Source organism: Lissotriton vulgaris, chromosome 10, assembly GCF_964263255.1.
Source record: "Lissotriton vulgaris chromosome 10, aLisVul1.2, whole genome shotgun sequence".
In the NCBI taxonomy this organism is placed as follows: Eukaryota; Metazoa; Chordata; class Amphibia; order Caudata; family Salamandridae; genus Lissotriton; species Lissotriton vulgaris.
This window is the reverse complement of record NC_141698.1, coordinates 1,026,164,846-1,026,190,863: the sequence shown is the minus strand read 5'-3', so window position 1 is coordinate 1,026,190,863 and position 26,018 is coordinate 1,026,164,846. Positions and strand designations below refer to the sequence as shown.

The window sequence follows — 26,018 nt, the reverse complement described above, 5'->3', positions numbered from 1 at the left end:
TATTGTAATGTTCTGAAGGATGGAGCAAAGGGAATGATCCGACAGATGTAAATCAGCACTGACAGGCATGGCTCAACTCATAGGACATATGCAAATAGTCACAAAGGTACCAAGTGCCATCACCTTTAGAGAGCATTTTTCATCAGGGAGAAGCGGCATGTCTGGATTGAAATAGACATCTCCTCTTCCTTACTAACATGAAATTTAAATATTCCTTGATCGAGGCATCTTCTCCAGAGACGAAAAAAATATGTATTTTCAACAAGAGAGAGATAAACAAAGGTTAGATGTAAACGTCAGTCCCTGCAGCTACCGACGCCATAAGAAACCCTCAGACGAGAACTAACAGCAAATACAAGGGGTAAAAGACAAGGAGAAACTGAACTGAACTAATACACAGGGCTCTTCATTGGCTCCCACCCCTTACTGTGAATGATTTTTAGACAAACTCTTGTCTGATGATTCCTTCATAATGAAACTCATTCCATGGACTGTGCATTTTCATAGGCGCTGGTGGAGGATGGGGGTGGGTGGGTGGGTGCAAATGCTGCAGCAACACCAAAATAACCCTGCTGGAATTCCAACTGTGAATAAGCATTAAAGATGACTTTATATTTTGTTTTTATCTTGTTACATTTGCTGTGTGTTTAGAGACAGAGGTCAAATGCCAGTCTAGACTTCTGACAAATTGCTGCCGATCCTTTTACCATGGAGACTGGCGTTTACTTTTCTTTCTCCTGATGAAAAGTGTGAGGATTTATTTTGTAATGTGAAATAAGTGACAATGTTGCTGGTGTGAAAGGAGAGGCTGTAGGATGTTTTATTGTTACATAACAACATTCAAATACTTATAAAAGAACTGTACAAGTATTTCAAAATAAATAAACAGTTGGGAAAGCACGAATAAGGTACTTTTTTTCGAATTCTGAAATGTGATGAAATCAAAATTTCAATAGGATCAAAACAAATCAAGACACTTAGTGCCGCACAAATAACAAATATTAACTGAACGCCTATTTTAGCACATTGTCTTTGGTGTGCTATATAGTGCCTGTGCAAATGTAGGGGTCATTTCAATGAATCAATAAATAAATAAATAAATATCATTTATAAAGTGCACAGTTACTTCACCTGAAGCGTCCTGGGACTAAAACCATGTAAAATGGAACGATAACTGAGAGCTCTCTAAAAAATGAGTTTTTAACGAAGTCTTAAAGTCTTTTTCTGCATCAGAATCTCTGATCGCTTTAGGAAGCAGGTTCCAGTTTTTGCCATCAAAAGGGCAAAGGAGTGTCCCCCCAGCCTCTCCTTGTGTTTCTTAGGGATAGATACCAAGCCCCGGTTGAAAGAGCGTAGACTTCTGCTAGGAATGTACTGTTTAAATCTCCTTGGTAGATAGAGAGAACCAGAACGATGAAAGGCTCTGTAAGTGATGTAGGGGCTTTGAAATGTATCCTCAGTTTAAAAGGGGGGCTAGTGTAGAGCCTTCAAGTTTTGCATTAAGGATTGTCTTCTGGGGCACTTCAAAATAAGATGGACAGTGACATTTTGTACTACCAGTTGTTTATTAAGACATTTGCATAGTCCAACTTTGCCGTGATCATAGCATGAACTACCATCTTGCAAAAGTGGTCAGGTAGAAATAACAAGGGAGCATATTACCAACAACTAGCGAACAACTAGCGATAATTATCGCTATGTTGGCTTAGCGGCAATATTATTATCGCCGAGCTCTGCTGATTTTTATTGCAGATAAACCTTGCTATTAGCAAGGTATATCTCAAAAGCGGTAAAAATCGGCCGAAATGCATGAATATCGCTGAAAAGTCAGCGATATTCATGCATTACCAAGGTAATGCTCTTAGCAATGTTATCCACCTACCATTGGATAACATGGCGAAGAACTGCTCTGGACAGGCGTTAGCTTTTGGAGATATTCGCGCTTAGTGACAATATTTCCAAAATTAGGTAATAGGAGATAGCGATGTTAGCGACTGTTTCCAGTCGCTAACATCTTGGCACGCCCACTTTGCATGTCATTAGCGATAATTATCGCTGACATGCAAAGTAGGCCCCAAGATGATCGCTATCTCCTACTAGCTGTCACTAACTGGTGTTAGCGACAGCTAGGTAATAGGGCGATAAAATTATCGCCGCTTTAGCGGGAAAAATTCCCGCTAAAGCGGCGATAAGGCCCTTGGTAATATGCCCCAAAGTCTTCTTTAAGGATTTTAAGAGGAAAAAGCACGTGGCAGTGATATTTCCTGTTTATTTAGATGTTCTTGTTTTCCTTCTTTCTTTTATAATTTAGTGCACAAAATCGGATTACTCAAAAAAGGTGTCACTGTCAATCATGAAGCACTGGACGCTGAGTGTAAAGTTCGATCATGCCCCCTGCTCTGCACCCTGGCCCTAGCAGCGCCTATGTGTGGCTTCGGTCCATGCTTTAAGGTAATGAACCCAAGGCGTGTTCTTCAGTGATGTACAGTACTGAGGCCTGACCAAGGTGGACATTGACACTGGATAGAGGACACCACTCATGACTAAAATGATAGGCTGTATCCATTATGCACTGGGCTACGGACATGTATGTTTAGATTTCATAATAACAATAATATTAATACGTGGCTTCATTCTTTCTCCAAGTCCGCTGACTTTGTGTTTTGGCAATTGGAAAATGATAGTGAATTGCAGGCCGCAAACCAGTTCAAGAACCAGCCAACCCTGCTAATGGATACACGTCTTAAATTTGACTTCTTTCTGGGGAAAAAAATAGATCCCACACCTCTGCTTTATGCCCTGGGATAAGGGTGCTTGGTACCATTTTGAGACAGATAGGTTCTGGTTCACAAACTACAAAATGACGTATGGACTAAATTGTCCCAGCCAATCAGATCTGGACTTCAGATACAGTCCTCTTCCATACACCAAATGTGATTTAGGGTCTGATTCTTTGCGATTTGTGATAGGGGCAGGCTTCCGTTTGAAGTGTTCACTCCTCTGCCTCTCCCTTTCATCAGAACGATGTTTGTCACAGCAGGAGTGACCCCAATATGATAGCCCCACAACACAGGCCATGGGAGTGACTAGAGGTTCACACCTGGATGTCAGCCATAGTACAGTGTGCATCAAAAGGTTACTCCAGGGCCCCAGCCCTACTCTTTATAGTTCTCTTATCAGCCCCATCTCCTTCCTGTGATGTGAGCAGGCTGCTATTCTGTGACCTCTTTCTGAATCAAAGACACCCTTTGAAGTGTAGTAAAGAACTAGGGGGCATATTACCAAGCCATAGCGATAATTATCGCTGTTGCTTGGTTAGAGACAAAAATGTATCGCCAACCTGCGGCGATTTTTATCGCAGATAAACCTTGGTATTACCAAGGTTTATCACAAATGTGATAAAAATCGGCTGCAATGCATGAATATCGCTGAAAAGTCAGCGATATTCAGGCATTACCGAGCTAATGCTCTTAGTCATATTATCCACCTCCCATTGGATAACATGGCTAAGAACTGCTCAGGGCAGGTGTTAGCTTTTGGAGATATTCGCGCTTAGCGCGAATATCTCCAAAATTTGGTAATAGGAGATAGCGATGTTAGCGACTGTTTCCAGTCGCTAACATCTTGGCAAGCCCACTTTGCATGTCATTAGTGATAAATTTCTCTGACATGCAAAGTGGGGCCCAAGATGGTCGCTATCTCCTACTAGCTGTCGCTAACTGGTGTTAGCGACAGCTATGTCATAGGGAGATACTTTTATCTCTGCTTTCTTGGCTTTTAAAGCCAAAAAAGCGGAGATAAACCCCCTCGATAATATGCCCCTAGGCTCGTCTTCCTCCAGCGTATGTGTGCCCCACTCAGCTCTCAGGAATGCATCAATCCACAAATCTGCCTTGGGGAGTAGGTGGTTCATCTACCTCCACATGCTCCTCCAGTCAGCCCTCGGTCTCCAAAATAAAACCCAGAGCCTTTAATGTATTGTTCCATTCACAGGCCACATATGCAACCACAGGCTGCACAGCACGACATACCAACTTGATGCAAGCCGCGGGTGAGCCAAGCACTCAGCAGCTGAACTTTAGATGAGTAAGCCTAGAGGCCTGACTTCAGTGACTCCGGTAAAAAGACCTTTACACTTTTACTGATCACTACATGGCATGCTGCCACCGCCGGACTTGTGCTGCTTAATTCTTGGCAAAGGCAGTAGTCTTTCACTACCATGAGGGTAGCACTTTTGGTGCCCCTCCCTGTCCAACGAGACCGCTATCCGCGAGAAAGGCCTAAGTCATGATGCACACGCACATGACAACAAAAATCAGCACTAGGGATCCAGATTTAATTGCAGCTGGGGCACTCAGGGCAGGAGAGCACCTCCATCAGCATGGGAGGGACTTCTCTGTCCCAACACTCACCAATATAAATAATCATGCATGTTTTATTGGAAAGTTTTGTGCAAATTTGTCAAACTGGGTCGGCGTTATGTAAATGTGAGAAATACTTTCTTGTGGATGAAACATCTCAGTTATGACTACCCAATCATGATGGATAGACAGACAGACAGACAGATATATATGCCAATTGTCCATTACCTGTCAACATCAAGGGCCTACCGCAGAAGCAAAAAAGAAGAAGCTTCTGAAGTAATTGACAACTCTCGACCGTCTGCTGACGCACTTCCGGTAGGATTCTTCTGACACCCATCACAGAATTGCCTGCACAATCAAATGTAGCATGTGTTCTCGCTTCTTAGAAACAACTGTCCTTGTCTGCACTGTGCGCGCGGGCATCTGACTGGCAGACGGATTGCAGGTTTCAAGACCTGTCGAAAGAAGCAGCCAAATGCACAGAAACAAGAAACTCAGGAAAGAATTCAGCATTTCTTTATTGTATTGATAGTGCATCTCCTTCTTATTGGTTTAAAACTTACTAGTAGAAAAAAGTTATATACAAAATAAAAAGCCCTACCCCACCGGTAGAAAGAGCCGTCCCAGCCAAGTCCCAGTTGCAAATCACCTTAACAGACACCAAACATTAGACATCAAATACCAATATCTTCCATCTCCCAGTGTTAGCATCCTCAGCATCCCAGGAAACATGAATCCACATAGAGTGTGACTGTACTCAGTTACAAACTCCAGCCAGGGCTCAGGGGCAGAAACGTGTCTTTTCGCTTGTCTTTAACAAGGACTGTGGCTAAAGAGCCGTTGCTGGCCTGGGCTTGATGACGACACCGCCCAGGCCCCTTTAAAGAGACTGTCGGGGCAGCTGGAAAGAAGAGCTTTATAAATGCAATTTGAATAATAAGTTGGCACAGTCTGTCCCAATGATTGATTCCTGTATGAAGGTTCACGGCAGGAATGTTTGAGATTAGCTAATGCCAGCCTGCTAGCCATCTGCCCCCTCCCCCACAACAACCTAATGCTGGGAAGGGTGTCCCATGCACTTAGATGGAATGAGCATGGCAAGGCGAGGCCCCCTGGGAGGTCATGGGGCAACATCAGCCAAAATAATCTCACAGTTTCACTGGGGCTCTCCTTAGCAAATGGAAGACTCCGCCGTGCTTAATTTGTACAGGAATAAGAGCCGGGCCCATCAACTGTCGGGGAGGTAAATACCAAGGGCCTCATTTATGAAGGCCTTGCGCCGCCGGTGCGTCACTTTTAAAATGGGAAAAAGTGACGTACCGGCGGCGCAAGGCCTTCATAAATAAGGCCCCAAGGCTGTGTAGTCTTGATTCCACCTCATGCATCTTTCATCCACTCTCCACCCTTTTATCTACTCTTTCACCTTATTTTTCATATCTGCTTTCTTTCTTTGTCGCTGTTTTCCCCACTTTTTATTCGTTTTTCTTTCCCTTTTTTGTGTTATGTCCGACTCTTGTTCAGATTGAGAAAAAACCAGAGCCAGTCCTCAAAAATGAGTGGGTGGGTCCCACCAGCTCAAATTAAGCACTTAGCTCCAGAGGCATGTTTCGTTCTGGAGTTTTTTCTGACAGTGTAATACTCAGTTCACCATTTGTAGCTTGCTACCAGCAACACCGAATCTGGCATACAATAATTTATATTAAAAAAACAGACTCCATGACATAGCGAAAAACATTTTACCATATATGACAAGAATAAAAAGAACACAGGTACATTTAACAGAATATTCCCAAAACATTAATATAATCAATAATCGCTTAGAATCGAACAGGGAAATTTCACCGATTTCTCTGTTTCATTTTGTCTGTTCGAAGGCCTCCTTGAGCCATATGCAGTGTGACACGTAGCGCCCACTTCCAAGCACTATGCCCCTGCTTTTTTACTTGATTGAATAGAGGAAGACTTGCAGCAGGAAAATAATGTAAGCATATCCTTTCCCCAGATGTGAAACCCGAATAAATACCCTGTAAACAATAAAATATATGTATTGACCTCGTAACAGTATTACAACCCCATTAACTTACATCTAGCTGATAAACATCACAATATTACAAAGTGAAAAAAGGAGAAGAAACAATAAGACTTCTGGATGAATTCAACAGAAAAGGTGAGCAACTTCAGGAAGGGGGAGCACTAGGAACAAATGAACACTGTCACCTGATACGCAGGTTCACATCTGATATTTTGAATCCGTCAATACGATTGGTTAGTTTGAGAAATTACAGTGCATTTTTTTTTTCTGTAGACATTTATTTTCTTTTGCTGATTGCCTCATGTGCAGATGCAAATAACAAGTGAAACCTGATGGAAGGCTCCCACTCATTGGTTATTTGAAGTTTAAATATTAGTCAGCAAAAAAGTCTGATTTTATTAATTTGATTTTGTCAAACTGGGGACACATATCATAATGTTTCCGCTGAAGCATGAAGAGCCTTTACTCCACCAAACAGTGCAATAAGAACCTATGCACTGATCCATCATTGCAAAAGTAAAATGTTTCCTCACTTTCCATTCATTGCAAAAACGTATGTGCACTGATCGATAAATTTGAATAACGCATGTGCACTGACCAGCCAACGTTATGTTATGCTATTTGGATTTTTATGGCTCGACTTGTCACCCAATAGGGTATCCAGGCACTAGCAGTGAAAAAATGTCATTGTACGTTTCCGACTGGTGCAAAAATAAATAGCGTTTGCGGTGGCTGATCATTGAGTAACTGCATTTGCAGCTATGAGCTGATGTAAAAACGGTATTTGCACAACCAATCTTTGCAAAAGTTATATTTGCACTAAATGTTCATAGTGCAAATATTACCTGCAACTACCAGCTGTCCCAGAAGTTCATCTTTTAAAGCAGCCCTACCCTGGAATGTCACTGTTGCACTGGTATATTGGTTCAAATACTGGTGCAGAAATGCATAACACAGGTGCAACGTTACGTAATAAGGCGCAAAAATAGCAGATACCTTCAAATGACCTGCTTATGCATCAATGTTATTTACTCACATTGTAAGAGATGGAAGCAGCCTAGATAGGCTGCATGGATAGGAGCTTGCATGAGATGACACGCTGTTCCAAAACTAGGAACATTTATAAAACATGATCAGAGTTTTATTTTAGAAAATGCTGCTGCAGTAGACACTTTCCAAATGGAGGAGTCCTTGTGTTGAAATGGATTTGGAAATTAATGCCCTGTGACACATTTTTTGATTTAGATTCTATAAATTTGTGTATTGAACCATTGGTGTCTGACTACCTCCTAGTGCACCCCCTAGAGTTAATGGGAGGGCAATCAGCCTTTGCTGCAACGTTTCTTTAGGGTGAAAAAAGAAAGAGTTTGTATTTTTTGTCATTTTGTACTTTTGTCAAAAGTGTTTATGTTGTTAAATGTTGTATATAGGTGTGTATATAGGTATGTATATAGTGGTATAGGGTGTATAAAGAGTTCGTAAAAAACATTTTGTTTGTTAAAAGAAAAAAAGAGAATAAGAAATGAGATAAAAAGAATTAATGTTGATTACAAAAAATAAAATGTGTAATCCTGTTCCCTTGTGCAAGTGGTGATGTCTAGAATGTCTGATTAATTCCACATTGAATTTATGGCATAGAAATAGGCAAATTGATTGTCTCCTATTTTGTAAAAACAGTGTAGATCGATTCCTCCTTTTTCCATTTTTCCTTGTTCCTTGCTGCAGTAGTAGCAACATAGCAGATTTATATAGAATTCTAGACGAGTAACAGTGAATAACAGGCATGCCTTTCATTGAGAGGTCCTGAATGACATAAAATGGACTGCACCCCCACAAAAGATACAAAAAAACCTGTTCACCCTCCCCAACCATGCTCTCAGCCTCTCCTCCCTCCCCACCAGCAGCTGGGCTCTCTGGTCTCCAGCAGGGCCCTGACAGGGTCTCAGAGAGTCCTGTCACAGCAGCCTGGAATTCATTTATCACACAGCAGCTGTGGGAAATAACTTTTGTTTGTTTGTGTCAGCCCTGGCTTCCTTAATAAGATCTTTTGGGTTTTCTATGACCGATGACATCTAAATTGCTGTGTCTCTATCAAAGAGGGACACCAACACTGGCAGCAAATGGAAGTTTAACAATTGCCTAAGATTGAACTACAGTAAAACGGAGGTCATTCTCTGCGGCAACAAAACCTCCTTCTTGGCTCCCTCTTGGTGGACGGAGGAACTAGGGGCCAGATGTAGGTCGCCAAATACCTGTCGGTAACGGCCGATTTCGGCCGTTACCGACCGGTATTTGGAGATTGAGATGTAGGGGCTTTCAATTTTACTGATTCAATAAATTTACCAAATCGGTAAATATAGATGTAGGTGGCACTGAAAACAGTGCCACAGGCCCTTAAGAATTTGTTATTTACCACAAAATAATATTTTGTGGTAAATAACGAATTCCAGTGTACATGCACATCTGTGCATGTACACCTGTGCCATGTGCCCTGTGCCAAGGGCATGTATGTGTGTCACATGGCACACAAGCCAGAATCAGGGGTGCAACAGGGTGTCAAAGTGACTGCTGGATTTGTTTTAATCAGATGTAAATGTAAATTGTCCTGTTAATGTGTCTTTTACGATTTTTATCGAAATAAAGACTTTTGAATTGAATTGACACCCTGTCCCCCTTGACAATTCGGTAATTTTACCGAATCGGTATTTACCGATTCGGTAATTGACATTGATTCCTATGGGTCTCAAGGCCCATAGGAATCGATGGCAATTACCGAATCGATAAATACCGATTCGGTAATTACCGAATCATACCGATTCGGTAAAAATTACCGAATTATTACCTACATCTCATTTACCGAATCTAGAATACCGAATCGGTAAAATTCGGTATTCTAGAGTCGGTAAATGAGATTTATCTACATCGGGCCCTTGGCTCACTGCCTAACCCTGTCATGTAAGCCAGAAACCTGGGCGACCAAATGGACAACAAACTCCCCTTCGGTGACCAGGTTAACTCAGTCACGGACTCCACTTTTTTTCAATCTGAGGATGATTAAAAGGTTTCTGCTCTTTATCCCATTTAAGTCTAAAAAAACTGTTGTGGCCTCTCTTGTAAAGGCTGGATAACTGTAATGGACTGTTCCTTAACATGCAGCAGCAACATCTCAAGAAGTTGCAAGTGCTTCAAAACGCGGCGGCTAGGCTTCTGTCTGGTACAGCTCAGTCACGACAGTAATACAAGACTTCTTTGGCTACCTGTCAGGAACAGGACCAAATTCAAGGCTCTGTGCACTGCCTTCAAGGCACTACACAATACTGGTCCCGCCTACCATAGACAAAAGTTCACTTGGGGTGTACCCAATGGAATACTTCCTTCCTTGGTGCCAAAACCCTGGTCGTCCCCAAAGTCAAGATATCTAACTGGGGTGGAAGAAGCGTTATCATTTGTACGGCCAAGGCTTGGAACGAGCGGCCTCACTTCATACGCTCCGCCCCCAACTTGCTCAGTTTCAGGAAGGAGCTGAAAACCTGACTGTTTAAAATCCAGGCCCCCTTTTTTTCTCATCCGTACCCTGGACATTTCATGGGAACTGGCGTCAGGACACCTCTGGGTAACCGTGCGCTTTACAAAACCACTCAACATTAACATTTCCCACTATTGCTGCGTCATAGCAGCGAGTAACTGCATTTAAAATCTGGTTATTCACACTAAAGGCTTCCAGGGGAATCCATGCATAACAAACTACTTGATGAAGTGGCCTGACAGTCGTCCTCTTTTCCAGTTTTTATATACATTGCAGCATTGGGAATGGTTCAATGGTCTGCATGAACCCGCAGAAGCAGGATCACTCAAAGTAGGAGATGGGTTAGATTGTCCACTCTGGAAGCAGAAACATGCAGTTCAGGTTTCAGCCTCTCCACCTAATCTACATTGTGTATTGATTGGATATTTCACTTTGGTACCCTCTTCTCGGTTCCATTATATTCCAAAACTGGGCTAATCTGAAATAGGTTAAGAGTCAGTATTAAACATTTTAGAAACATTGGAAATTCGTTCTTTATATTGCTGTTTAAAAACACGGTTTGAGACATTTGAGCCCATAACGGATTAGTGCTAAGTGTGCCATCCATGCATCGCTGCTTGCAATAATTACGAAATGCTCTAAAGAAGAATCTCACGATACTCTGATTGGGGATGTGACGTAAGCAAGTAAAAAATCTGCTTAAAAAATCTTGGATGGTGGAATGCATTATAAATTGACTTTTTCAAATGTCAGATAGTCAATATGGATAAAGCTACCTGTGGCTGTTTTGGTGGCTAGGATATTTTTGGGCATCTGACCTTCTAGAAACACTACCCAGAATTTCTCACTCAGCTACATTCTCACTGTCACATTGACTTATATACAGTTTGGTCTTTTTTAGTTCTTTCATGCTCAATATTTGTTATTATGCTCGGCACTTTATTCCTTTTCTTTTTTTTATGCCTATACGTAAGAATTATTTTATGTAGGGTTCTCACTTAGAGTTGTGGGCAGTCTTCATGGATGTTATGTTATATTGATTTGTATAGCGCTTTAATTCCCCAAGAGGGAATCCAGGTGCTAGATCAGCCAGTGAGTTCCTAAACTAATGCCTGGGAGCTGTAAAATCTCAACACTTTTCACTTCACAGTTTTTTCTTCCGAAGTTCCATTGGATATACGAAAACATTATTTATTAAAATAAAAGTAAAAATAAAACAAATGCATAAAGTTTATGTTCACAGTGATCATCCAAACATCTGTTGAGCTGAAACGTGTCTGCATTCTATGCTTGTACGACCCAGCTTGAAGGTCTTTGCTTAGTTTCCTCTGCACATCTTATGAGTCAGTTATCCTTCTGGCAGATGCCTGCAGCTGGTCCTCATAATAAATGAGCTGGTCCACCTCGAAGCAGTCCCTAGACGAGGAGAACCCCTTCTCCAGGAACACTTCAATCTCCTCTCTGCTTGCGCTTCGCTGTTTTGCTCCCTTGAGGTACTCATAAACCCTTTCGAAGGTGCTTTCTCCCAGATTCTCAATTGCTGATCTGTTGAAAAAAGAAAAAAAATGGAATAAATAAGAGCTACACAATTTGGAGATTCATATAACCAGCCCTAATATTATGTAACACAATTGAGGCTGGAATAGTGCATTGAGCGCCAGGAGCAGTAGCAAACACTAGGGGCCCGATTCACAGAACTAACTTAAGACAAAATTCTAAACTTACTACTTTTGGTATTCACAGAAGTTAGGATTTTGTCTTAAAACAGACTTAAGACAGACTTAAGACTGACTTAAGTTAGGATTCTGTTGTACGTCTATCTTAAGTCTGTCTTAAGACAAAATCCTAACTTTTGTGAATACCAAAAGTAGTAAGTTTAGGATTTTGTCTTAAGTTAGTTCTGTGAATCGGGCCCTAGAAGAGGCAGCCAGGCCTGGGGCTGTTGTCACTGTATCACAAATTACTAAAGTGGCGTATGCAGTTAGCCCAGAGGTGTTCAAACTTTTTTGCTCTAAGAACCCCTCCCCTACTGCCCCCCCCCCACACCCACCCAATAAAATGTTTTGAAGTTAGGGCCCACCTCCAAACATTTATGAGAAGGATTGGGGGGAGGCAGGCTGAACACAGGGGGTGGGCTTATGAGATCATTTCAGAGTTCTTTTTTCAATGCCATATAATTCGCAATAAACGTGTGACTTACAAAAAAGCAAATTCATCAAACAAAAACATAAATTAACAACAAAAAACTCTGCTCCCCAAAATTGGGATGTTGTGAACCTATCACACTCATCGGCACCAATGCTGCAGTAATGATGACAGTGGCCCTAAGTACCAAGAAATCTTCTCCAATTAAATTACACAAGGTGAGATTTGTTTTAAGGCTCAGGAAAATGAAGTGCTTTGCCAAGAATCACAGGTTTGTTGAGCAAACGCTGGGACTTGAACCTGGTTCCCCAGCTCCAAATTCAGCAACTCTCACAATTAGGCCACATTTCCTCCTTTCAGAACAAATGGAACTCCCATGTGTTGCCTCCTTTTTGCAAGTAAGGTGGTCTTGGCCCTAAAGCTAGCAAGGAATATGAGTCCCCATACACTTTTTAAATATTTTTTTTAAAGAAAGGCATATTTGTAATATAGTGGGCCCCTCAGACCCCTGGACCCCGGTGCTGCTGCACTTGCTTCAACAATGATAGCTACTGCCTCGCCAAGTGAAATGCCTCCTCTGCCCTTTGTTAAAACATGAGCTTCCATTTTGCCCCTTTCCAGTCACTGTCATCTCTCTGATGCCCAAAGTAACGTGTCTCCAGGGCTAGAAATGTTGTTACCCCAGGACCATTACTCAAAGGCCCAAAGCAACACTGCCAGAGCAAGTGGCTACTACACCCTAATGGAAATTAGGGAGAATAGTAAAACAGATATGGGGTTTAGCTGTCCCTCATACCACTGGGATCTGGTGCCACAGCACCTAGCGCACCAGTCATACCTACAACTCTAAAAAAAAAGAAAACTGAATAAAGAACTGAATTGAAGCGAAGACCCTTCGTTTGCTGTTTCTTTGGGAAAACAACTAAATACTTTGCATTCTCTAAGATTATTATTTTGCAAAATGTAAACGATGTATTGAACTCTTGAAGGGTGCAGGCCAAATTCTGTGGGTATACCTACAATTCTGTGAACCAGTCTGGCTGCTCTGCCCATTCCACTGAGCCATCACTAGGCCCGGAGCACCAAGCAGGCTGTGTGCCCTTTTGTGTAAAACAAAAAATGTCATCTCTACTACCTGAAAGGTAAATGTGCGTAAATGGTTAATCACCAAATATAGTCACTCGGAGCTCCACCAGATCAAATATTTATTCATCTTGAGAGGTAGTGAGACGGTGTTACCAGGTGAGTTCTGCAGTGTGTCCTTTAAATGGACAATTATAAAAATGTGCTGAGATATAGTCTGATTACTTAATACTAAAATATATTTATACTAGCAGCCTGCCCCGGAGTTGCCCGGGGACAGAAGGGGGCTGGGGGCTGCATTTTGAGCATTTGTTTAGTCCCGGCCGGGCCCGCCCACCCCGACATTGCCTATACAGCTGCCCGCCCGCCCGCCTCCCGCCCGCCTCCCGCCTCTGCCTTACCTCAGCCGCGCTCCGGACTTAGCCCCCACTCCCGGGCCCCCGCCCGCCCCGACATTGACTGGACCGCCTCCCGCCTCGCCTTACCTGAGCTGCCGCGCCACTCCTCGCCGCACGACACTCCTCGCCGCACGTCGCCGCTCGTCACCGCTCCTCCCCGCCTGTTGTCATCACGCAGGTGTAGGTCGCAGTCAGCACTACGTAACGGCCGGCGCTTGTTTTAGAGGACTACTTTGTTTTTAAACTTTAATTTTTTAATTTACGTTTATTTTTTATTTTATGCAGCCTATGTCCATCTACACACCCTGAGGATTACAACAATGTATTGGGTGTGTGGATTGGCGCTGTGGTTCCCGAGTTTACCTTTTTTTTTTTTTTTTTTTTTTTTTTTTTGGTGCAAGACGTTTATTTAGTACCGTTAAGTATACACAGCATACTGCCACAACCCGGAGGCCGGCTGCTATAGCACATTTCAGTAAGCACAAATAAGCATCAGCAAAAAAATCAATATTGTGTTGCGGAGCTGTATACATAAAAATTGGCATCAGTAACAGCACAGGTATAGGAAGCATATAAATGCGTCTTACTTTTGTCGTTTTTTGGTTAAAAAAGAGAACAATGAAAACAAACAAAACAACATCGTCATAAGCGTGCGCACCACAAACAAGCAGATTTCGGAGGGGGGGGGGGGGGGAACAGCATCCCGCAGCAACCAGGTGAACCATGGGTGGGTAAGGCATACAGGTGAGTGAAGCAACAAGGACAGTTCAGAGACATGGCAAGGGGGGTAAAGTGCATAGTGCAGTCACAAGGCATACAAAGTTGCAGGTAGGTCCAAAGCGGTTCAGTACCCCTTCTTCATTACACCTAGAACAACGTTACAGATCACAATTCATCGTCACTCGGTGCTTCCGTTATCAGGTAGCATTGCAGCGGGGCCCAGATATCAGTCGGCCTGGATGAGAGTGGCAGTAACTCCGCATACGTGTGCAGTTGTTCCTGACAATACACCAGGTCCCGTATCCATTCCTTAAATTTGGGCGCCCTGCCTCTGCCCCATCTACAGGCCACCCTCCGCTTGGCTAGCAACAAGGCTAACGCGACATACTTGCGGTGAGCCGCCTGCAGGGGTACGACCCAACCCAACAGTGCCATCTCAGGAGTTGGCGGCACCGTAGCATTGATCATTGTAGAGAGGGCCTGAAATACTAGATCCCAATACTGACGTACAGTGGCACATTCCCAGGCAAGATGTAGAAAGTCAGCTCCAGGGGCTCCACACCGATCGCAATTAGCAGTGTCTCGCAGCCCAAATCTGTGTAATCGAGCCGGGGTATAATACAATCGGTGCACAAATTTGTAGTGAATAATTCTATACCTGCTGCTGGATGAGATACGTTCTGTCTGTAGTAAGCTAAATTCCCATTGTTGATCGGTGAGTGGGGCAGGCAGCTCTTGATCCCACTTCGCTTTGGCAGGAAGTGTGGTGAAGTCAGTGTGTGTTCTAACTGATCTGTACAACGTGGACACAAGCTTATATGGATTCGCAAGTTGCATTATGTGTTGCAGGGGTATGAGGATCGGTGGCTCGCGCGGAAATTCAGGTGTAAGGGCTTGCAGCCCATGTCGCAGGCGCATGTAGTAAAACACCTCTAGTGAGGTAGGGTGTATGGTACCAAACAAATGATCCCTCGTGCGGAACTCGCCATCATGATATAGATCCCCCCACGTTCGGACATGGATTTTAGACAGTAAACGCTGGAAGCCAGTTTCCTGCAGCAGCTGCAATTGTGGGTGATAAGCCAGGGGCATACATGGAGCGTAGAGGAACTGCAGCCCCAGGGAGGCACAAATGTGTAACCAGGCCGTGATAGTGCTAGATAAAGTGTTCGGGGTCTTATCCCTCCCCTCAACAACGGCATACAGAGCTCCCTCGATAGGCGTGGGGTGCGCCAGCCAGTGTTCCGCAGCCAGTTGTGGCATGTATCTCGGCTGTCTCACCCAGAAGTAAGCATAGTGCGCCTAGGCTGCCCTGAAGTAAAGCTCAAAATCAGGTACACCGAACCCTCCCCGCACATAGGGCCGTGTCAGAATCTCCCATTGGAGCCTAGCTTGCTTTCCACCCCACACCAATTTGAGCATTTCAGACCTCAGTCTCTTAAAGAAGTATGTACCAGGATGGAAGGGTATGTTGAGAAACAGGTAAAGCAGCTGCGGAAGTACAACCATTTTAATCAAAGAAGCCCTGCCCGCCATCGACAGGGGAAGTGACACCCACCTCGCGACCTGGTCTTCAATCCTACTAACGGCAGTGCCATAGTTCGCTCTCATAAGCGCTTCCCGGTCCCTCTCAATGTGAACCCCAAGGTACTTAAAATCACCTTCAGTCCAAGTGAGCGGATATTCCAATGGGAAGGCCTGTGTGGCCGCCGTGAGGGGGAATATGCACGATTTGGTCCAATTTATCTGCACTCCCGAGAGAGTCCCGAATCTAATGAATTCCCTAAGTATGGGGTGTAGGTTGTCCCGAGGGTGCCGGACATACAGCGTGATATCGTCCGCGTACATGGATATGAGTATTTGTCGCTGGAAGCAACGCAGCGCGCTATCCTTATAATGTTGCCGCAGTTTGGCAGCAAGGGGTTCCGTGGCGATTGCAAAGAGCAGGGGGGATAGGGGGCACCCCTGCCTCGTACCCCTAGAGATCTCAAAGTCAGGGGAAAGCTGCCCATTAATAAGGACTTTGGCCGTGGGCCGCGTGTAGAGCAGTTTTATCCAGGAAACGAAGATGGCCGGGAATCCCATGCGGTTTAGTACCCCAAAGACGTAATCCCACTCCAGGGAATCAAATGCCTTGGTGGCATCCAAAAAGATGGCCGCCATGGGCAGGTCCTCATGCACAGAGTCGTACACAGAAAAAAAGGTGCGTAGATTGTGGGATGTAGCCCTCCCTGGAACAAAGCCCGCCTGATCCGGGAGGATCAGGTTAGGCAGCAGTAAACTAATTCGGGTGGCAATGAGCTTTGCGAGAATTTTCACATCACACGTCAATAAAGAGAGGGGTCTATATGAGTCGCAGTGCGATGCAGATTTCCCGGGCTTGAGTAAAGAGATGATAAGCGCAGTTCTCATTGATGCGGGGAGATGCCCCACCTCCAGAGCGTCCTCATAGACCTCCCGCAGTACCGGGGCCATGAATTCAATGTATGCTTTGTAGAATTCAATAGGGATGCCATCTAGGCCTGTGGCCTTGCCTGATTGCATACTCATAATCGCCTCTTTTACCTCGTCCAGCTCAAACGGGGCACTCAAAAACGCCCGTTGAGCGTCACTCAGCCAACCAAGCGCGACATCCGCGAGGTAGTCGTCCAAAGGTGGGCCCCCCAGTCCCTTAGAGGTGTACAGCCTATTGTAATGGCCCACGAACTCGTTAAGGATTTGCGTGGAGTCGCGGAGCAGCAGCCCCTCGGCTGTTTCCAGCTCTAGTATAGTAGTAGGCGCCCTCGCAAGCCGGACCGTAGCCGCCAACACCTTCCCAGGCCTATCTCCTTCTCCATATTTCCGCGCCACCCAGTATTTATGTCTAAATTTCGCCTCACGTGCAGCTTCCTCGGAATATTCAGTAACCAAATCTCGAATCTCTGCCAGAGTGTCGCTAGTGGGGCGCGCTCGGAGGGTCTCTTCCGCCCGGCTCAGTTTTACTTCTAGCGCCTTTAAACGGTTCAGGATAGCTTTAAGCACCCCCGAGCCCTTCGCTATGCAGAAACCCCTTAGTGTGACCTTGAAGGCAACCCAGACTGTCTCTACTGCATCCACAGACCCCTTATTTCTCGCAAAAAAATCTAAGCATTCCTCGCGCAGCGTCTCTCTAAATTCCTCATCTAACAGCATTGCGGCCTGCATGCGCCACGCGGTAACAGGAGGACCTAGCTCAGCTCCGCGCATGGCGACCAGAACCGGGGCATGGTCCGAATAAGTCCGAGGGAGGTGTCGTGCATATGTGACAGTGGCATACATGTGTGTGGTCAGAAAAAAATAATCAAGCCTGGCCCAGGACCTAGCCTGCGCCGTGAAATGCGTTCCCTCCCCCCTCGGCCCCAGTGTGCTCGCCAAGCATCCACTAGGTGATTCTCCTCCAAGATGGCGCGCAGCGCCTCCCGCCCTTTTGTGTAGTGGTGTGGGGCCGGGTGTGAGCGGTCCAGGGTCGGGTTCACAGTAACATTGAAGTCCCCCCCCCCATATTATGTGTTGTGACCCCGCTTCCAGTATAGCAGCCCAGAGTGTCTCAAAGTACTGCGGGTCGTCCACATTGGGGCCATAACAACACGCAAGGGTGACCGTCACACGGCCCAATCTGCCCCATAGCAGGCAATATCTCCCTTGTACATCTGATTTCATGCCAGCCATGTGGAAGGGCGTTGACTTTTTAACCAGGATTGCAGTACCACGGGCATAGGAGGAATACGAGGAGAACACAGCACTCGAGGCCCATCTACTACCAAAGGCTGGCAACTTGTGGGGTGCAAAGTGTGTCTCCTGCAGAAACGCTATGTGAACATTATGTCTGTCTAAATATCCCAGAACGTGGCGTCTCTTCCGATGATCCCCCAAGCCCCGCACATTCCAAGTAAGAACATTCAGACAAGTGTCCCCCATCCCAACATCTTTTCATATAACAGAACAATCCAACTGCACCAACAGTCCTTATAGTTAGAATCACCAGCGGCCCACAGTAACCCCGTCCACCACAAATAGCAGTCCCCGAACCCCCCCCCCATAGCAAAGACAGTAGACCAGCCCACCCCAGGACGGGTGGAAGGTCGATGAGGTGAAGGTGCACACGCTCGACTACAAAACGAAAACTTAAACCCAGTGCAAACCCAGGCATCCAACACTAGAAATCGTAACCGTTGCCATTCAGCAAACAGGCCTCCGTACATTGCCAACCATGAGGCATCCCAGTTGTCCCCTCTCGAGCAGCGACACATAGAGAGAGGAGCCGGCAACCACAGAGTTATTACTCGGGGCCACAGGCCCAATTCGAGGACAGTGAAAAACATGGACCAGATCAGCACGAACTGACCCCTTAAAGAACTTCCCCCCTCCCCCACCCACTGAAGCGCCCCCAACTCGCCAGTACCCTGTGCCCACCCCCCTCCCCGATCAAACCCGCAACAACCCAACAGTAAAAGTGCATTGAGCAAGTCCAGTGGGGTACACCCATTCGGGGTTCTAGAGGTGCACCGTCGTCCACCCCCGCCTCTCCTCACCGCAGTTGCCGCCATTCTTACCGTCCTTGTCCGGGCGAGTGAGTCAGCATGGGGGGGTTGGGGGCCTGGCATGCTACAGGGCCTGCAGCACCACCCAGCCCTACACTCCTGGGGGCCATATCAGGAGCAGTAATCCAAAGAAAAAAACATATATCAACGAGTCATCAATAACGAAAGCGACGAACCCAGTTCATTCCGCACCAGAATCGTGTCCGCCATCCGCCTGTGCAGCTCTTTTGTCCCTTTTCGGCAGGGTCTTGATGTACTCCTCGACCTGTTGCGGGTTCAAGAAAAAGTGTTGCGTGCCCTGGTGGGTCACGCGGAGCTTGGCAGGATAAAGCAATGCATAGTCAATGGTCAGTCCTCTCAGTTTTCGTTTCACGGCTAGAAACTTCCTTCGCTGTTCCTGAACAAGCGGAGTAAAGTCCGGATAAATGGAGAAGGACACTCCCTCATAATTTAGGTTTTGATTCGCCCTCGCTGCTTTCAATGCCGCATCCCGATCACGGTAGTTCAGCAGGCGTGCTATGATGGGCCTCGGTGGAGTGCCTGGTTGAGGTTGAGGTCCAAGGGAACGATGGGCCCGCTCCACTATAAACTGTTTGGAGAGAGCCTCCTCTCCCACCGTGGCCATGAGCAAACGTTCTACATACAACTCCATACGTCCCGTGTTTGTGGATTCCGGAATTCCCGTAATCCGGACGTTGTTCCGCCTGCCCCTCGCCTCCAATTCTTCGTTCTTGGCGGCGATCACCCGCAAAATGTTGTCCATGCGGGATAGTCGCGTGGCTTGCGATGTTGTGGCATCCTCCGTTTCGGATATGCGGCGTTCGGCCTCCGTTAGCCGTTCGTCGTGTACATCTATTCGTTGGACGATGCCGTCCATCCGGGCGGAGAGCCGGTCCACCTTGTCCACCACCGTGGCGAAACCTTGCCGCATCTCCTGAAGTATTGTTGTTATCTCCGGGACCAGGGGGGTCACCTCTGCCGCCGGGCTCCTCGGCGGCGCACTGTCCCCCGGCTGCTTCGTCCCCTTTTTTTGCGTCGCTGGTTCAAATTGCAGCTTGGGCTGCCGGGTATCTGGTTTCCCCATGCCAGGCAAGCAACAATCGCACCTCTGTGTCAAGCCGCTCTATGAGGAAGCGCACGCGTGGGCAACCACGGCGGTGGATCGGTTCCGACGTCTAGTGTCCAATACAGGCCGGTTCCATGCAGTTGTACAACAGAATGTCTTCGGTGCAGAAAGCAAGCTGCCGCGGCAGGGTCCCACTGCTGGTTTGATGGGCCAGGCCCGCCAGGCGGAGGTGCGCGAGGCGTAGTGCGGCCTACACGCCACGTGTCAGTCCTGGGCGTTGCGTGCGGCACCACGCCGCCTACAGCGAGGTCGTAGCTCTCGGTCTCTCCCGCTCCAGACTGATCCCGATCTAGCTCCGTCCCCGAAGGTCGTAGGATCTCCAAACTCAGACAGAGTGTGCAGTAGATATATCTCAATCCCCCAGACCGTTTTCGGGCGGGTGGGCGCAGTTTTAAAGGATAAAAGGAAGGATAAGAATGCCAGGCAGCCGGAGCCACACTAGAGTGCGGCCATTCAGCTCGTGCGCCCTCTAGCGCCCCCTCGGTTCCCGAGTTTACCTTGCTTAAAGGTTTCTGTTCTCTCTTTATAATAGTAGTATAGATAGATATAAATAATGCATGACATATGCACAATAGTTTATGTTACCGCCTGGGATTTCACAGCACTATAAAAACACAGACACTATTCCCCACTGCACAACTAGGATTACTTTCTGTGACTGCTTTGTCACACACAGGGACTCTGCAGTGAACACATTAGCCAAATGAGATTTCACAGCCTAAAATAGTACATCTCCCCCCTATTAGTTTAACTTGCTTTTATTTTTCATTTGACATGCACCTGTTATTTTAAATATGCTGCGACAAAGTGAGAAAATAAGTTACAGAATGTGTTGCTCCTTTTAGCCACTTCTTTGACAATGTGCCACCACTTATTGACCCTGCCCCATGGTACTCAGGATCGCAGTTCACACACTTTATGTAAATGAAGTCAGCCTGCAGGTGCGCCAATCGAACACAATTGCACCTCCAGGCCATGTTTATTTACAAATAGCTGAAGACGCATTTGCATCCCCCCGGGAATGCAGCCACAGCTCCCAAGGGGGGGGGGGAGGGGGGGGTTGGGCTTCAGTTTGAAGACCTGTGAGTTAGCTATGGATCAGTGCTTAATATGAGTCCCTGACTTCCGGTGCTCAGCACTGGCACTAGCCCTTAATTGCCAACACCTGCACTTATGATAGTCTACAACATGGTGGCGCTGCTTGATTTACATTGAGCACAACAACAGTTATTTACTAATTCAATATACATTAATAATCCCTAATACCGGTGGCCCAAACTATTCTTATATCTTCGTGATCATCGAATAGTCTGAATTTTCTCACTTGTAGAAGTGTAATAGTTAGAAGTTGTGTTGGTACACGGGGGCTGCAAGCTGCAGCGGCCTCCTGCCACTTATTTTCTTTTTTACAAATTAAGCACTGCTGTGGATGCATTACCTGCTCAGAAAGAGCTTTTCTTTAAGAACAAATTTGAAACAATGTCTGTTATCTGGCTCTGTAAACTAAAATAAATTGATCTACGAATGTAGAAGGCTTCCATTGAGCATAAGCAATCAAGGTACAAAGCAGCACAGAGTAGATAAAGGGCAGGGATTATATTTCTTACTGAAGAGGAAACTAATGCAGTTTTAATAGATGAAAGCTATGGACACTGTGAAATGTGAACATTTGTGATGAAGTTTGCTTGTTCTGAAGAAGGATAAAGATGAATTAGGAAAAGCAGTTGAAACATCTGCTGATAATTGTCTATGAAAGACTTATAGATATGCTATATAATTGAATCAATAAAAAATCTGGAATAGATTCTGTTTCTAACTGTGCTATCATATGTTTGGAATCCCTCGTGTCAGGAGTAGTGAGAAATATACAAGGTTTGCCATGCAAATATGTTGCTCACATATTAATAACATGTTGTCTAATCATTTTGATTTCAAGTCATCATATCATCAAATTATATAAATACAAATCTAATGTAATACGTCACAAATACCTCTTTATCTATCTATACTACTATAATAAAGGAAGAACTTTCAGCCTTTGAGGCGGGTAAACTCGGGAACCACAGCGCCAATCCACACACCCGATACACAGTTGGAATCGTCAGGGTGTGTAGATGGTTATAGGCTATATAAATTAAAAAGAAAAACGTTATTTAAAAAATGTACAGTAAAAAAAAAGTAGTCCCTCCGAAGTAGCGCCGGCCGCGACGTGCATGCTCACGTCAGGAGCGCGGGGAGGAGCGGCGTCCAGGTGCGCGACGAGGAGCGGTGGAAATGGCGCGGAGGAGTTGCGGTGACGTGAGGAGCAGCGGACAGGCCATCGGCGGTGCGAGCAGCGGACAGGCTGGAGGACCGGCGGCTGAGGTAAGGGAGCGTCAGACATGGCGAGGGGGAGGAATGATGACGTGAGGAGCAGCGGACAGGCTAGCGGCGGTGCGAGCAGTGGACAGGCGGGAGGAGCGGTGGCTGAGGTAAGGGGACCATGTCGGGGCAGGCGGGGGTCGTGGCAGGCGGGTGTCGGGGCAGGCGGGGGAACGGGCCGGGTGGGGGCCCGGGCTGCTGGACAATGTAGGGGTAGGCGGGGGTCGGGGAAGCCTGTTGCTCCCGGACAAGGTCGGGACGGGCTGCTAGTACTAATATAATAAAGAGAGAGCCCAAACCTTTGAAGCGGGTAATCTCAGGAACCACAGCACCAATCACAACACCCAATACAGCGTTGGAAAGGGCAGTTGCAGCAGAAGGACATAGGCTATGCAGACGCCCACCATATACATTTAACAGGTAAAAGAACGTGCCAGCAAAGTAGTCCCTTGTGGGCGTGTCTGCGTTGTGCTGTGGGCGTGTGCTGGGGGAGTGACAAACGCTGGGGGCGTGTGGTACGTTCCGCCCTTCATGCCATGTCTCATATTGAATGCTAATCCCACCCTCCTCCCTTTAAATACCCCTGCACCCCATGATCATGAACCACCCTTACTCCTTAAAATACCCCAACACCCTTAAACACTAACCCATCTTAACCCTATAAATATACCCTGTACCCCAAAACCCAAACATATCCCTAAACCCTAAAAATACCCCTGTACCCCAAAACCCAAACCTAGCCCTGAACCCTATAAATTCCCCTGTACCTCAAAACCCAAACCTACCCCTGAACCCTAAAAATACCCCTGTACCCCAAAATCCAAACCTACCCCTGAACCCTAAAGTACCCCTGTACCCCAAAACCCAAACCTAGCCCTAAATCCTTAAAATTCCCTGTACCCCAAAACCCAAACCTACCCCTGAACCCTAAAAATACCCCTGTACCCCAAAACCCAAACCTAGCCCTAAACCCTAAAAATAACCTTGTACCCCAAAACCCAAACCTACCCCTGAACCCTAAAATAGCCCTGTACCCCAAAATCCAAACCTAGCCCTGAACCCTTAAAATACCCCTGTACCCCAAAACCCAAACCTACCCCTGAACCCTAAAAATACCCCTATACCCCAAAACCCAAGCCTAGCCCTAAAAATACCCCTGTACCCCAAAACCCATACCTATCCCTAAACGCTAAAACTACCCCTGTACCCCATCACCCAAAACTATATCTGAACCCTTAAAATACCCAAACACCCCAAAACATATACCTCAGTACCCAAAACATATACCCCTATACCCATACTTACCTTATCCAAACGTTAAAAAAAACATGCTTTTACCATTCATGCATTTACAATGAATTTCGTTGTAAATGTATGCGTGGTAAAAGCATATAAAATGTAATGCCATGCGTTATAATGGCATTGCGGAGTCATGGTTCTTTCGTAATGAAAGTATGTGGAGTGATGGTATGCGGAAAGAAAGTTGCGGAATAATGGGTGTTTACCCTCCCCGGTAAGTACATTGGTGGCACGGCAGCCCACATCTCCAGCAACATACTCATATTTTTTCACCACCCATTTGAAAAATGCACAGGTCTCTCTCATTGATGCCAGCACCGACATACACTTTTAGACACACCTCGCGCCACAAGTTCTAGAATTGCGATCTTTACAGCTGGGGAGCTACGTTCGAATCTCTGCATCAGCTCAACATCCTGTGATTCCAGGCAAATCGCGTTGTCTCCCTGTGCCTACCACAAATGAATGTGTTCTTCTGTAATGTAAATTGTGCTCATGCCATGTTGTCGAGTTCGCGCTATATAATATTGCAAGGAAAAATAAAGTAGGGAAACTCGAGTTCACACACTACTGAATGTGCACTCTTAAGTGCATCAGCAGTGCACTGTGAATCGGAGCGTTTCACAGGCCTGTCACAGATAAGAAATGCTATCAAAACGAAATCCTACAAAACAATATACTACTGGCCGGCAGCAATTCATACCCGGACAACGTCGAGACGGGCTGCTAGTATTATTTAAAGCATGAGTGACTGAGGAACCTTAAATTGGTGGGAGATGATTAATACACAATTGGACTGATTTCAAGAAATAAGATCAGTTTCAAGGGCTATCTACCTTGAATATACCTGGTTGACATTTAAGAAAACGAAAGTACATTGTCTACCAGGTGAACATATTCAATTTGATTCTATTGGACTTCAAATGGAAACAAATTAATTGTATTTTTACATACTGTATGGGAAAGCGAGACTAACGTATGGGGCACTGTGGCACCTTTTCCCAAAAGGCTTGTGATTAGGCTTGAGAATCCGGGCATTATTTGCCTACACTGCCCAGCCTTCCTCGCACAGCAGATCCAAGTGAACTAAGTATTGTCAAAGCAAATAGGTCTTGACTTTTACTAAAGTGAAGCAGGCAGCTCAGTGTGTGGTGCTCCCAGCTGTCCTAGAAAGAAAACCTCATAATGAAGCAACATTTTGGTTTACCTTATTAATAAGAGTCACAAGACGAAGTTTGGTTTCTAAGGGGCCAACTTAAAAGGAAATGCGGCCAAATCTACCTATGTTTTTAATACTGTCCAATATGATCTCCAGGAGGAGGAACTGAAGGGAATGGGAATAGATTAACAAGGCAGCCCCACCACTGCCAATCCTCAGTAGAAAATTCCCTGCTGGGCACCTTTTGCTAAAGATCCCAGTTCTTTAATGCATATCAGCTTAGGTTAGGGGAGAGCACACCCAATGTCTTATCTTATTCTTAGGCAGATCTAAGAAGACACCGCCTGGATAAAGGTAATCTGTTTATCTGTCACAACCTTGTCATGAAAAGCTTATGGCCCCAATGGTTATAGCTAGTCAATGACAGGGGAAACTAATTTGGGTTCAATGCCGCAAACACACATCTAGGCCGTAAGTCATCTTGTTTAAGGATTTTAATAAAGTCCATCTGAAAGTCTGAGGCCAAGAAGCAGTGGACCCTGCAGAACGAGATCTCAAAGGAACCTTAATTTGCCCTTTAGTGAAGTATCTAAGTCCTGCTTACCACTGGCTCGATGTCTCATTCTGTCAGCTCTCCAACTCTCTTTATATGTGCTCAGAGAGGAGGGAGATTTTTAATAAGTAGGCAGGAGTCTCAGAAGCTTCTGCAAAGGTTTTAGACACTTTTCTGTAGCACTCTTCTATATTCTTCCACCGCTGTCTTCTGCACTCTGCCACTCTAATCTTCCACAAAGGCAATAGCACACTACAACACCAGACTTCTGCACCAGACTGCTCAATCAACCAATTAGTTCACGCTACACATCTGAAAAATATACTGCTCCATAAAACCCCTTCAAACCACTGCAATAGTCCACTACATGGCTCCCTATACTCCAACACACTACTCCCAAACTTCTCATCCAAACTAGTCCACAACACTCTTCCACATTGTTCCTCAACACTACCCATGCACACTAACTGTTTACACTCTACCGTCACAGAAGATATTTAATGTTACTCAATAATGTGACTTCCTGATAAGCCCACAGATATCTTCTTGCGCTATTCCACACTACACCAATCTCCAACCCACTCCTCCTTTTCTTCACACTACACTATCACAGTACCTCAAACTATTCTGCCATGGTATGGCACACCTCAGCCATGCTACTCTTTACAGTACTGCACACCACTATACATACTC

General features: G+C 45.7%; 1 protein-coding gene across 1 annotated transcript in view; it reads right to left on the bottom strand.

The window, feature by feature from the left end:
* Window positions 1-10,849: 10,849 nt before the first annotated feature.
* NEK11 (NIMA related kinase 11) overlaps window positions 10,850-26,018 on the bottom strand; it is a 593,243-nt gene continuing 578,074 nt past the window's right edge. Inside the window, exon 13 of the mRNA XM_086939910.1 lies at window positions 10,850-11,467. Coding sequence (XP_086796036.1) covers window positions 11,260-11,467 — 208 coding nt within the window. The 3' untranslated portion in view covers window positions 10,850-11,259. The remainder of the gene's footprint in view (window positions 11,468-26,018) is intronic.